The sequence below is a fragment of the Mirounga leonina genome, unplaced genomic scaffold (genome assembly GCF_011800145.1).
Source record: "Mirounga leonina isolate KUSES-001 unplaced genomic scaffold, KU_Mleo_1.0 Mir_200, whole genome shotgun sequence".
Taxonomy (NCBI): Eukaryota; Metazoa; Chordata; class Mammalia; order Carnivora; family Phocidae; genus Mirounga; species Mirounga leonina.
In genome coordinates, this window is record NW_023270503.1 from 25,324,685 (window position 1) to 25,336,976 (window position 12,292).

A 12,292-nucleotide genomic window follows, 5' to 3' on the forward strand; every position below is an offset into this window, starting at 1 on the left:
GAAAGAAAGAAAGAAAGAAAGAAAGAAAGAAAGAAAGAAAGAAAGAAAGAAAGAAAGAAAGAGAAAGAAAGAAAACAGGGGAAGGCAGGTTAAAGGGAAGCCCTGTTGGGCGAGACTGGGGATCGAAGAGCCCCTCCTTCCTAGTGGAGGGTGTACAGCAGGAGTCCTGCCAAGTCACCTACCCAGGCGAAGGCCACGCAGGTGGGATACATGGGGGAGGAGGCTGGCACGGACGTGTGGTAGCGGCAGAGCATCACCAGGCTGGCCAAACCGTTGAGGAAAGAGGCCATGGCAGAAGCTGGCTCTTGGAAGAACAGGAACCGGGAGAAGGGCCACTGAAAACGGAGCACGTGGAGGGGGCTTGAGGGGCGAGCAACCCCCAGCTAGCCCGACCTGCTTTTCCTTGACATGCCACATCAACAGGTCTTCAGCTGGTTCCTTAGCTCTGGACCTCGGCCAGAGCCTCAGGTACCGTCCCTCTTTGGGTCCAGTCCCTAACTGAAGGTCCTCCCTCTGTCCTGGCCAGCATTCCTAGCACTGTAAGCCTGGTCTCTGGAAGACTAGGTGGGCCAGTATAGATGGCTCAGTATGGCCTGGTGGAAAGAGCATAGACTTCCCATCCAGAAAACAGAGGTCCTAATATTTTCCTCCTCTACCACTGACCACAGGCCTCTGAGCCTCAGCTTCCTCTGACAAACTGGGGAGAATAATTCTTGCCAACCTCAATAGTCTAGAACAAGGTCATATTGGATGAAAAAGCACCAGCAGGGGAGGTGGGTGGGGGGATGGGGTAACGGGGTGACAGACGTTAAGGAGGGCACATGATGTGATGAGCACTGGGTGTTATATGCAACTGATGAATCACTGAACTCTACCTCTGAAACTAATGATGTACTCTATGTTGGCTAATTCAATTTAAATTAAAAAAAAAAAAAGCACTAGCATGACTTGCTGGGCAATCTGAGGGGGTATTACTATTTTAATCCAGACTACTACTGAAGAAGCAAAAGAAAGCATGCTGTGGGGGGGGTCAGGAAATTCATCCTTGTAGCAAGGTGAACATTCAGCCACCCTAAGAAGTCCAGCACCACTCTCTGAGATCACACAGCTTGCCAGATGTTGTTACTCCAAATCCAGAGCCAAGACACACTGGTTCCATCTGATTATATGAAAACCAGCAGATTCTGAGAAGAGGCACCTGCCCCAAACACACACCCATCACCCCATAGCTCGGACTGCTTGACTCAGGGGTATCTTTCTCCTACAACACTATCACCATGCACCTACCCTGACCCTCCAACTCACCTTGCCATGGAACTGAGGCACTTTGTGACCTTCCTTGAGGTAGAGGGCAACAGTGACCCACATACATTCATACTTACAGTCGTCCTGACAGGTCCAGCCTGAAACAGAGAAATGGGACCTGGTGAACTCCCATCATGGGAGGCACAGAGAGAGCTCAAATGGGACCCAAACTCAAACACAGGCTAAGAGGGCCTGCAGGTTGGAGAGAACCAGATGAAATCTCAAAATTCTAACTTCCCACTTGGATCTATGAGAGATGGTAGGCCACACACATAAAGGAAAGGGGTGTGTGTGTGTGTGTATTTTAGGGGATGGGGGTGTGCAGTGAGCAAACAGAGATGTTTCTTCTCTTCTTCTTCCACCGAGATGGGAACTTTGGCATCTGACAGACTATCAATGGATAGGTAGGTTTAAGTTTGCTCTTGCTGAACTTAAGCTTTGCTCTCACTCGCCAGGGAGGAACTCTTGCCATCTTACCCCCCTCCTATGAAAATGAAACCCAAATTCTTCACTCTGACTTGTGAGTCCCCAAATTGCTTTTCCAACTTTATTTCCCTTACTCCCACCCTGCACCCTGCTCCCTGAGTAAACCAAGCTACTGGAGACGCTCACATCTGCCCAGGGCCTCCATTCTCTCTGTTCCCTCTGGAATGCAAAGGGATAGTAAAGAGCACAAACTTGTAGTCAGACGGGCCAGAACTGGAAACTCCACTTTACCACTTTCTGACTATGTGACTTAGGGCAGGGCACTTAACCTCTCCAAGTTTCCCCATTGTAAAATTGGGTAAAAGGAAACTTAAAGGGCTGTGAAAATTACCCAACCTACTGTGACACCTGTCACACACCGGGGACCACTATGGCCAAAGGTCCAAACTTAATGTATCCATCCTGAAGCCCTTCTTTCACAGAATATCCCAAGATGATCACTGCTTCTGCCCTCTCAAAGCCGGAAACGATTCCTTCCTCCCCCATATGCTGCGATTGCTTGACCTAAGGGGACTTTAGGACTCAGATCATCCTCTCCCTTGGGCTACAGAAGGCTAATGTCCCCGTGAAGACTGTGGACCCTAATGGCAGGACACTGGGTCCAATTTCAGTGTCATTCTACAGCCAGTACCCAGGAATATTAAATAAATACTAATTGAATAAATAAAAAGTAAGTAAAACTGGCTGATGCTGCTCTAATCACCCCGGGGCTCCGTTCACACTCATAACGGACAACGGGGAAAACGAAAGTTTAGACGTGGTTTAGGGGCGCAAGGGGAGGGGCCAAGGCTGAGGGGCGGGGCTTGCCGCGGGGTGGGGCTTACCTGCTAGACTCATGTAGATTGGCTGGCGGGAGCGGAAGTGCCTCAGTGCGCCCCCCGAGCAGTTCCGCTCCTCGCACCGGTGCACGCAGTCGCGGTACACCGGCTCGCGGTCGCCCTGGGAGCCGCTTGCTAGCGCGGCTGCCCCAGCTAGCAGCACCAGCCGCGCCGTCCGCCCGGCCATCCCTTCAACCTGGCCCTCCGCCGGCGGAGGAGCTTAGGAGTCTTCACTTCCGGAGTAACCGGAAGTGCCTTGTGTTCTCTATTCTGCTCTCCGGTGACGTCCACCCACTTGAAATAAAAGTGCCCGGATTTCTGTGGGCGCCTGCCCCGCCCCTCATCTTGCTGTCATCTCCGTATATCGAGGCGACAGGGCTAAGGAGCAAAATAAACTGGTCTTTTATCAACATGTGTCCTCTTTCTTCTCCATGCTCTCTTTATGGGAAGTACGGTTATTTTTCTGTCACCAGCCCCGTCGAATTTCGCTTCCTAATATACCTGGAACTGCCCACTTCTCTCCATTTCCATTGGCACCGCCCTGGTTGAAGACATCATCATCTGTCGCCAAGACCGTCGCGGTAGCCCCTTCACAAGTCTCCCTGCCCCTACTTTTGTCCCCATCGACTCTGCGTTCCGTTAACAAAGGACCGCGTGACTTTTCTTCTTAAATTCTTTACTGGCTCCCAATTACCTCAGGATAAAATCCACAAACCCTGCACGATCTGGTCCCTGCGCCAGACCCAAGGGGCCATGTTTCTCAACCCTCCTGGCTTTGCCTCGTCTGTATCATTCATACTCTCACGCCTGCATATTCTTCTAGCCTCAATTTAAACACCATTTCTGAGGGTGGTAACACCTGGAGGGTGATGTAAGATAAAAGTGGTATGTTTTCCCCAAGCGGGGTGGGGACCTCTGCTGTCTTGTTTACCACTCTACTTGAAGCCTAGTACAGAATTTGGCTCATGGTAGGTGCTAAGAACTCATTTCTTTCTTTCTTTTCTTTTCTTTTGTTCTTTCTTTTCTTTTCTTTCTATGAATGAACAACATTAATTCAACGTAAGAATTTGGGTGCTAAATCCAGGGCTGTCAAATCACCAAAGTGATACAGACCACACTGAGATAGGAGAGGTGTAATATTTCAAAGAAAATCAAGAAGAGGACCTTTGGGAATACGATACTTGCTCTAATATCCATCCCCTCCTCCCTACATCACCACCAGGACAAACACACACGCATACCCATCTCATTGACGCATTGAAGCCTTGTAGCTAGATGCTTAATTAGTGTGTGTAGATTAATGACAGCTTTTCCTCCTCTCCCACTCTCCACCCCGGGTCAACTTTTCCTTTTTACATAGAGAAGTAGAATGAGCAAGAAGTAAAATTGGATTCCATTTACTTACTCATTTAGCAAACATTTCCTGAATTCTTAGCTCTAGCACCATGCTAGGCAAGACACAACTCCAGGAGGCACCATTCATATTATATTTCCTGTGAATAGCGCTCAGGAGTGCACCATCCACATTGTATTTTCCGTGAATGGTTCCTCTTCAAGTTAAATATAACATGAATAGTATCCCCTGGAGTTGAACATCCAGTTGATAATGACTGGGAAGCTGAAAGGAACAAAACAACCACTCAGCTCTCCAGGAGCTGACCAGAAGCAATTTAGTGCTAATACTACTTTGCATCTGATTGATCAGTCCTTTTCTACTACATTATTTCATTTTGTCCTTACTATAATTCTGGGATCAAATTTTTAATGAGCATCCTCATTTTTTCTAAGATTTTATTTATTTAGTTATTTATTTGAGAGAGAGAGCATGAGCACAAGTCAGGGGCGGTGGGGGGGGGGGGGGGCCAGAGGGAAAAGCAGACTCGCCACTGAGCAGGACCTGAGCCAAATGCAGACACTCAACTGACTGAGCCACCCAGGAGCCCCATTGAGCATCTTCATTTAAAGATGAGGCAATTTTTTTTTAAAGATGATTTATTTATTTATTTGACAGGGAGAGACACAGCGAGAGAGGGAACACAAGCAGGGGGAGTGGGAGAGGGAGAAGCAGGCTTCCCGCTGAGTAGGGAGCCTGACGACGCGTGGCTCGATCCCAGGGAATCATGACCTGAGCCGAAGGCAGACACCCAACCGAATGAGCCACCCAGGCGCCCCAAGATGAGGCAATTTAAGGGTGCCTGGCTGACTCAGTCGGTAGAGCATGCGACTCTCTTTTTTTAAGATTTTATTTTTAAGTCATCTCTACACCCAACGTCGGGCTTGAACTCACAACCCTGAGATCAAGAATTGCAGGCTTGATGTAAATTTGAGCTCTACGTTGGGTGTAGAGATTGCTTAAAAACAAAATCTTTTTTCTTTTTAAGATTTTATTTATTTATTTCAGAGAGAGAGAGTGAGCAAGCGGGCAAGCATGAGCAGGGGAAGAGGCAGAGGGAGAAGCAGACTCCCTGCTGAGCAGGGAGTCAGATGTGGGGCTTGATCCCAGGACCCTGGGATCATGACCTGAGTCGAAGACAGAGGTCTGAGCTACCCAGGTACCCCAAAAATAAAATCTTTAAAAAAATGAGGAAATTTAGAATAAAAGAGGATAAAATCCTAACAAAGTAGGATTCTCCCTTTGAGAGAACTCCGAGGTAGAGATAGGGCTCTTTTTAAAAACTTTAAGTTTCTGATTTTGGAGGCCTCACCCTATATTACATCAAACATTAAAAACAAAGAGAAGGGCGCCTGGGTGGCTCAGTTGGTTAAGCGACTGCCTTCGGCTCAGGTCATGATCCTGGAGTCCCAGGATCAAGTCCTGCATCGGGCTCCCTGCTCGGCAGGGAGTCTGCTTCTCCCTCCCGCTCCCTCTCTTGTGCTCTTTCTCTCTCTCACTCTCTCTCTCAAATAAATAAATAAAATCTTTAAAAAAAAAGGGGGGGAAATGTAAAAAGAACAATTTCAGGTAGTCACACGTGTGGTGTTATATAATTGGATAATGTAAATAGGGAGAGGCCCTAAGGGAATGGGGAGGGAGGAGAAGGCTACTTTGGGTCGGGTGGTCAGAGAAGGACTTTTTGAGAAGGTGACATTTGAGCTGAAACTTATGTGACCAGAAGGAACCAGTCCTACTAACACCTGGGGGCAGATTGTTCTAGGCCAAGGAACAGCCGGTGCAAAGGCCCTAAGGCAGCAACAAATTTGGCATCTCTGGAAAACAGAAAAGAAGCTTGTGTGGCTAGAAGGCTATGAGATTGAAGTGACAGCCAGAGACTAGATTCTGTCAGGTCTTGGGTCACAGTCAAGAGTTTAGGCAATGGGAAGCCATTGCGAGATGTTTTAGCACTCGAACAAATGAAACTATGTTTAAAACATTTACTTTGGGGGGCGCCTGGGTGGCTCAGTCGTTAAGCGCCTGCCTTCGGCTCAGGTCATGATCCCAGGGTGCTGGGATCGAGCCCCGCATCAGGCTCCCTGCTCGGCGGGAAGCCTGCTTCTCCCTCTCCCACTCCCCCTGCTTGTGTTCCCTCTCTCGCTGTGTCTCTCTCTGTCAAATAAATAAATAAAATCTTAAAAAAATAAAAAAAATAAAACATTTACTTTGGGGCGCCTGGGTGGCTCAGTCAGTTAGCATCTGCCTTCAGCTCAGGTCACGAACCCAGGGGTCCTGGGATCGAGCCCCGCATTGGGCTCCCTGCTCAGCGGGGAGTCTTCTTCTCCTTCTCCCTCTCCCTCTGTGTTCTCTCTCTCTGTCTCTCTCTCAAATAAATAAATAAAATCTTTAAAACAACAACAACAACAAAAATCATTTACTTTGGCTGCCAAAGGAAAAGGAGGGGGGTAGAATTGAAAGAGGGGAAGAGCAACACGTAGGAGATCAGAGGCTAGTGCTTTCACCCAGAGAAGACCTAACAGAGGTTTAGGTCGTGGTGGAGGCTGGAAAAGCACAGATGTATTGGAAGAGGAATCCATAGATCTCAGAGAACGACTGGATGTAAAAGGCAAAAAGAAGAATCATGAACATGGGTCCAGGAATGAAATCATCTGAAACTGGAATTGTCTCCCCAAATAGGGACTTAGTGATTGCCACAGTCTTATGCTTCTGGAAACTTCCTGGCCTTCTCTTCCCCAGATTAAAAGCCAGAGGCAAGAGTGTCCTCATTCACACCCCAAGAGTCTGGATCGCCAGCAGCAAGCCAGGGGAGTTTGGAGTCCTGAGGGCTGAGTAGAGTAGGAAAACTCAGTGTTTGTGAAACAAAGAATCTGGAATCTGGCAGAGGGATGGCTCAATGGGGCTTTCAAGGGGTAAGCATGGGGTTGAAGGAGTCACTGCTCCCACACTGAAGTCTAAAACACTGTGACCAGGAACTATTCAATCCACCTCTCTCATATGTCAAATGGCAAAACGAAGCCTTATTCAAGACCACACAGCCCAGGCCCTACTATCTGAGGAAAGATCCCTAGATAAACTGAGGGTGTGTGAAATGGCCAGCACAATCACACAGACAGTACAGGACACAGGAACACAAACCATGGCAGTCTTGTATGGGCAGGATGGAAGCCTTGTGTACTTCATGCATTAAAGCCAGGTAAGGCTGAGTGCATAAGAATGCTTTCTTGTCTTGGCAAAGCAGCCTAGAGAGAGAGAAAGGCAAACTCCCCAGGCCTTGGGCCTGCATTCCTGAGATGGGATGAGAAGGGCTGAGGGAGGTGATCAGCAGGCCCAGGGTCAGCATGCCTGGTATGTTGGTTTGGGCTCTGCTCTTTTCTACTCAGGGACTAGGGCTAATCCTGGGCCCAGGGAGCAGCCTCCTGGTGGTTAGGTAGCAAGTGTTCTTAAAAGGCCACCTTCAGAAAGGGCAGATTTTCTTTCTTTCTTTCTTTCTTTCTTTCTTTCTTTCTTTCTTTCTTTCTTTCTTTCTTTCTTTCTTTCTCTCTCTCTCTCTTTCTTTCTTTCTTTTCTTCCTTCCTTCCTTCCTTTCTTTTTAAAGATTTTATTTGACAGAGAGAGAGAGTGCACACAAGCAGGGGGAACAGCAGGCAGAGGGAGAGGGAGAAGCAGGCTCCCCACCAAGCTGGGAGTCTGATGCAGGGCTCAATCCCAGGACCTCAAGATCATGGCCTGAGCAGAAGGCAGATGCTTAACCGACTCAGCCACCCAGGCACCCCTAGAAAGGCAGATTTTCTTATGAGAAGCTTCCAAATTCCACTCTGCTATGGCCCCAGGGAGGCCTTGTGCCTACTCTTGGGGGACTCCTTCCATGTAACTAATTCACAAAGATGCTTCCCCAGCAACTCATGCCCCAGACTCAAGGCCCTGTGGGGTAGGCCCCAGTTTGTGGCCTGTACCTCGGACTGTGGACCGTCTCCTCCCTTTTTCTGTTTGTTTTCAGTCCTCTGACCCCAGGTTGGCTGGTGAGGTAGGCAGAAGGGAGGAGACTCTGGTGCCAACACACACACGTGGCCTCCTGTGTCCCCCAGTCTCAGTGGCTGGTCAATGATTGACTGGCATTTCACAGGCTGCTGGTTTCAGACCCCAGCCTGTTGACCCTCAGAGGTCACCTCCCTAAGCCAGAGCCCCCAGCGGTCTGGCCCTACACTTCTACCACCCACAGGCCCAGTACCTCCTCCAGAGAATTTCGTGCATCTGCCCTCTGCCCCTCGTTGGCTCTCCTCTGCCCTGCAGTTGCCCCTCTCCTCCTGCCTCCCTCCCCGCAGGCCCCTCACCGGACCCTTCTGGCAAACTCTCAGGCTCCTCCAGCAGCCCCTTCCCTTCCCCCCTGAGGCCCCCCTCAACCTCTGTCCCTTAGACATCCTCTTCCCTTGGCTCTCCCGCCAGGCCCTGCTGGAGGGGCTGTTGAGGGGAGAAGCGAATCAGCAGCGCCCACCCCTGCCCCCCTTCCCCGCCTCTTGTCAAACACCAGACAAGGTTTTTTCCCCCTTCCTTCCCGGCTCTGAATGGACTCATTCTCTTTGGAAGACTGGCCCCTCTCGAGCCTCCTCCCCAGGCGTGAGTTCTGACCCCGCTCCTCCCCCATCCTCACTCCCGGCCCCGCCGCCGCCGGCCCCGCCTTCTCTGGGCAGCCCACTGGGACTGAGCCTTGTCTCCACAGTTTTTGTTTTTGTTTTTTTCCCCCCTGGGATCTGGGATGCGGAGAGGGTGTGCTTGTTGGCTGGGTGGGAGTTAGGGAGTGGGAGGGCATGGGATCTTTGTGGGAGAAGGACTGGTAGTTACCCGGATATCTTGGAGAGCACTTCTCCGGCTCCTCTGGTGGTGGGGGGGGGGGGGGGGGGGGGGGGGGGTGGGTTCATGGTACCCTTTATTCCCGGCTCTGGAGCAGAACACATGAAGCTAAAACCTTCTGGCTCAGTTTCCCTTAGTTCCCTTGGAATTTCAGGGTTCCTTTTATGTAAAATGGGGAAAGATAACATCCTCCTCTGACATCCCAGGACTCAGCGACATGAGGAGTGTGGCTCCAGGACAGACAGGGGCATGGAGGATGGGCCCAGTAAAGGAGGTTCCACAGCAGCTTTCCTGGATGGACAAACCCTCCTAACACCAGGGCACTGGAGGGTAGGACCTGGGGGAGAAGGGACATCTCTAACACTGACCCTAACACCCTGATGGTCTCTCTTTTTTTTTTTTCTTAAACATCACAAACAAGATTTTTTATTTGTCACCATTAAATGTCTGAATTTTAAACAGATTCTTGGACTGGTGGCTCATATCCATCAGCCCGTTCAACTTTAGCACCGGTCTCATCCCCAGTAGCTTTTCCAGAACTACTACCTTCACCATGAAGCTCCATGAGCTTTCCCAGTTCAAACTTGGGCTTCTTCAGCATTTTTACTTTTCTAACGAAGACATCGTGGAGTGGATAAATAGACTGACAAGCCTTTTCTATATCTTTTCCGATGCTGTCTGGAATCAATTTATTGACCATTTCTTTTAAGTCATTTGTTTGCACCTCTCGGGTCATGACTTCCATCATCTTTTTCCAAATTTGACGGACCTGTTGGTGCTGAGCATAAGAGGTCTTCCGAATCTGATTATTGCATTTTTTAGTAAAACCAACACAAAACAGGCAAAGCAAATAACCATCGGTAGTCTTGACATCAACATGACCTTCAATCATGGCCTGCCATTTTTTGACCATGGAAGCACATTTTGTCACGGGTAAGATCCATGCCACGGAAATTAGTCAGGCAGTTTTTGCCCTGAACACCCTCAGTAATTAGCTTGAATTTTCTAAGCGCAACTTCATCATTCTGCAGATCAGCAAGGCTTACTTCAAAAACATGACCCTTGAGGCCATCAGATGCAATTTTGGTTCCTTGAGTTCTTGTGACTGATGTTTTTTCAATACTTCTTATATTGAACATAGCCGGTGCTTTCACATCATACCAATCTTTCTTAGAAAATGGATCAACCACTTTCTTCTTGGCTCCCTGTTTGCCGCCTTTCGTTAGGTGCTTGTTCTTGCCGACCGCCATGGCTCAGGGAGCCAAAAGGCCTGATGGTCTCTTGAAGAGCGAGTCCTCCAGTGTGTTCAGCGAGTGACTGTTGGAGCCAGGTCCAATGTCTCCTCTCCCCGAGGGCTGAGAGGCACCTTGACTAGGTCCCTGGGTTTGGGTTTGTGATAGGTGAGGGTGATGGACTGGTTTTGGCTATCTGTTCACCTTTTCCCTCATTAGCCCTGAGACAGATGCTCCTGGGCAAATTGGTTAACTCACGTGAGTGTCTTCTCCTTGATCCCATCCTCACACCAATCAACTCCAACTCTAAGGCTAGAGAAAATAGGGGTGTTGATGCCCATCCTGAAGGGCTGCTGTGGTGTCGCCCCACACAGCAGTATTTCTTGAAAGTTTGAGACTATTATCCAAGGAATAAATCCATCGTATATCATCCACCCAAGACACACATACCCTTACTGACACTAATATGTGATGAGCACGATTTCTATTCCATTCTATTAAAAAAAAAAGACTTGTCTTGATCATCTAAATTGGTTTGATGACCGACCTTCCAAGAGAACCTAACCTGAAGTTTGCACATTGCTAGTTAGAGCCAGCGGTGGACTCTTACCATGGTGTTCAAGAAGGGTAAGGGGAGCCTGGGTGGCTCAGCTGTTAAGCGTCTGCCTTCGGCTCAGGTCATGATCCCAGGGTCCTGGGATCGAGCCCCGCATCGAGCCACGCATCGAGCCCCGCATCGAGCCCCGCATCGAGCCACGCATCGAGCCCCGCATTGAGCCCTGCCTCGGGCTCCCTGCTCAGCGGGAAGCCTGCTTCTCCCTCTCCCACTCCCCCTGCTTTTGTTCCTTCTCTCTCTGTCTCTCTGTCAAATAAGTAAATAAAAAAAAAAGAAGAAGAAGAAGAAGCCTCAGGCTCCTCATTTGCATATATGTATCTAATTTTGTGCTCATACTTTGTATTTTTTTTTTTTAAAGATTTTATTTATTTATTTGACAGAGAGAGACACAGCGAGAGAGGGAACACAAGCAGGGGGAGTGGGAGAGGGAGAAACAGGCTTCCCGCCGAGCAGGGAACCCCATGCGGGGCTCGATCCCAGAACCCTGGGACCATGACCTGAGCTGAAGGCAGATGCTTAACGACTGAGGCACCCAGGTGCCCCTGTATTTCTTATCTTGAAGAGAGTCCCCCAAATTTCATAGGCTTCCGGCACCACCAAGCCTGGATCTGCCCCAGTATAAGTAAACCTGCGACTTTATTGAGCAAGTACCTTGTGCTACATACTGTTCAGAGTGCTTCAGGAATGTTATCTTCTTTAATTCCTAGTACAGAATGCCAGATGCTATTCTACAAGGGAGCAAACTGAGACCCAGAGAGGCTTGGTCATTTGCCTAAGGTCATACAGCTAATATGTGGCAGATTGGAGATTTGAACCCAGGTCGTTCTGATCACAACCCCCCTACTGTGAAAATGGCTGCCTATAACCCTGCTAGGAAATATGAAAGCAGCTTAAGAAATGCTAGTGTCCTTCATTCAACTGTCTTCAGTAGATGCCTCCGATCCCCTCTTGACCAGCACAGGCATGCTCTGCTCTTGGCTGAGGCATTCCAACTAGAGTTGCCAGATGTAGGAAATAAAAAATAAGGATGCCCAGTTAAATTTGAATTTCAGATAAATAACGAATACTGTGGGGCGCCTGGGTGGCTTAGTCGTTAAGTGTCTGCCTTCGGCTCAGGTCATGATCCCAGGGTCCTGGGATCGAGCCCCGCATCGGGCTCCCTGCTCAGCGGAGAGCCTGCTTCTCCCTCTCCCACTCTCCCTGCTTGTGTTCCCTCTCTCGCTGTGTCTCTCTCTGTCAAAAATTCAATAAAATCTTAAAAACAACAACAACAGGGGCGCCTGGGTGGCTCAGTTGGTTAAGCGACTGCCTTCCGCTCAGGTCATGATCCTGGAGTCCCTGGATCGAGTCCCGCATCGGGCTCTCTGCTCAGCAGGGAGCCTGCTTCTCCCTCTGACCCTCCCCCCTCTCATGTGCTCTCTCTCTCTCTCATTCTGTCTCAAATAAATAAATAAAATCTTTTAAAAAAATTAAAAAAAAATTAAAACAACAACAACAAAAACCCCCCGAATAATGTGTTAATTAAGTATGTCCCATGCATTTTTGGTTGTAATTTCCAACGGAAACACACCTTCCTTCTGTCACCCCCACTCCA

General features: G+C 49.0%; 2 protein-coding genes across 3 annotated transcripts in view; both read right to left on the reverse strand.

The window, feature by feature from the left end:
- Positions 1 to 2,867, reverse strand: part of PGAP3 (post-GPI attachment to proteins phospholipase 3) — a 13,613-nt gene extending 10,746 nt beyond the window's left edge. Inside the window, exons 1-3 of one of the 2 annotated variants that reach the window (XM_035027027.1) lie at positions 2,616 to 2,866; positions 1,306 to 1,403; positions 183 to 335 (exon numbers count right to left, since the gene is read on the reverse strand). In XM_035027027.1, the coding sequence (XP_034882918.1) occupies positions 183 to 335; positions 1,306 to 1,403; positions 2,616 to 2,796 (432 nt within the window). In that variant the 5' untranslated portion in view covers positions 2,797 to 2,866. Of the gene's footprint in view, positions 1 to 182; positions 336 to 1,305; positions 1,404 to 2,615 lie in introns of both variants that reach the window. The other variant, XM_035027028.1, reaches the window with a different exon arrangement.
- A 6,420-nt stretch (positions 2,868 to 9,287) lies between these two features.
- LOC118025066 (40S ribosomal protein S3a-like) lies at positions 9,288 to 10,100 on the reverse strand. Its single transcript, XM_035027397.1, has 2 exons — positions 9,857 to 10,100; positions 9,288 to 9,606 (listed from the first exon to the last, which is right to left on the reverse strand). The coding sequence occupies exons 1-2, from the start codon at positions 10,098 to 10,100 to the stop codon at positions 9,305 to 9,307; spliced, it is 546 nt and encodes a 181-aa protein (XP_034883288.1). The 3' UTR covers positions 9,288 to 9,304.
- Positions 10,101 to 12,292: the final 2,192 nt, after the last annotated feature.

Bases quoted from the DNA above. Each gene is read 5' to 3' on its own strand.
- LOC118025066 (XM_035027397.1), bottom strand. From the start codon at position 10,100: ATGGCGGTCGGCAAGAACAAGCACCTAACGAAAGGCGGCAAACAGGGA. The intron at 9,607-9,856 runs GAAAATTCAAGC...TCCGTCAAATTT, and splicing joins GAATGATGAAGTTGCGCTTA to GGAAAAAGATGATGGAAGTC.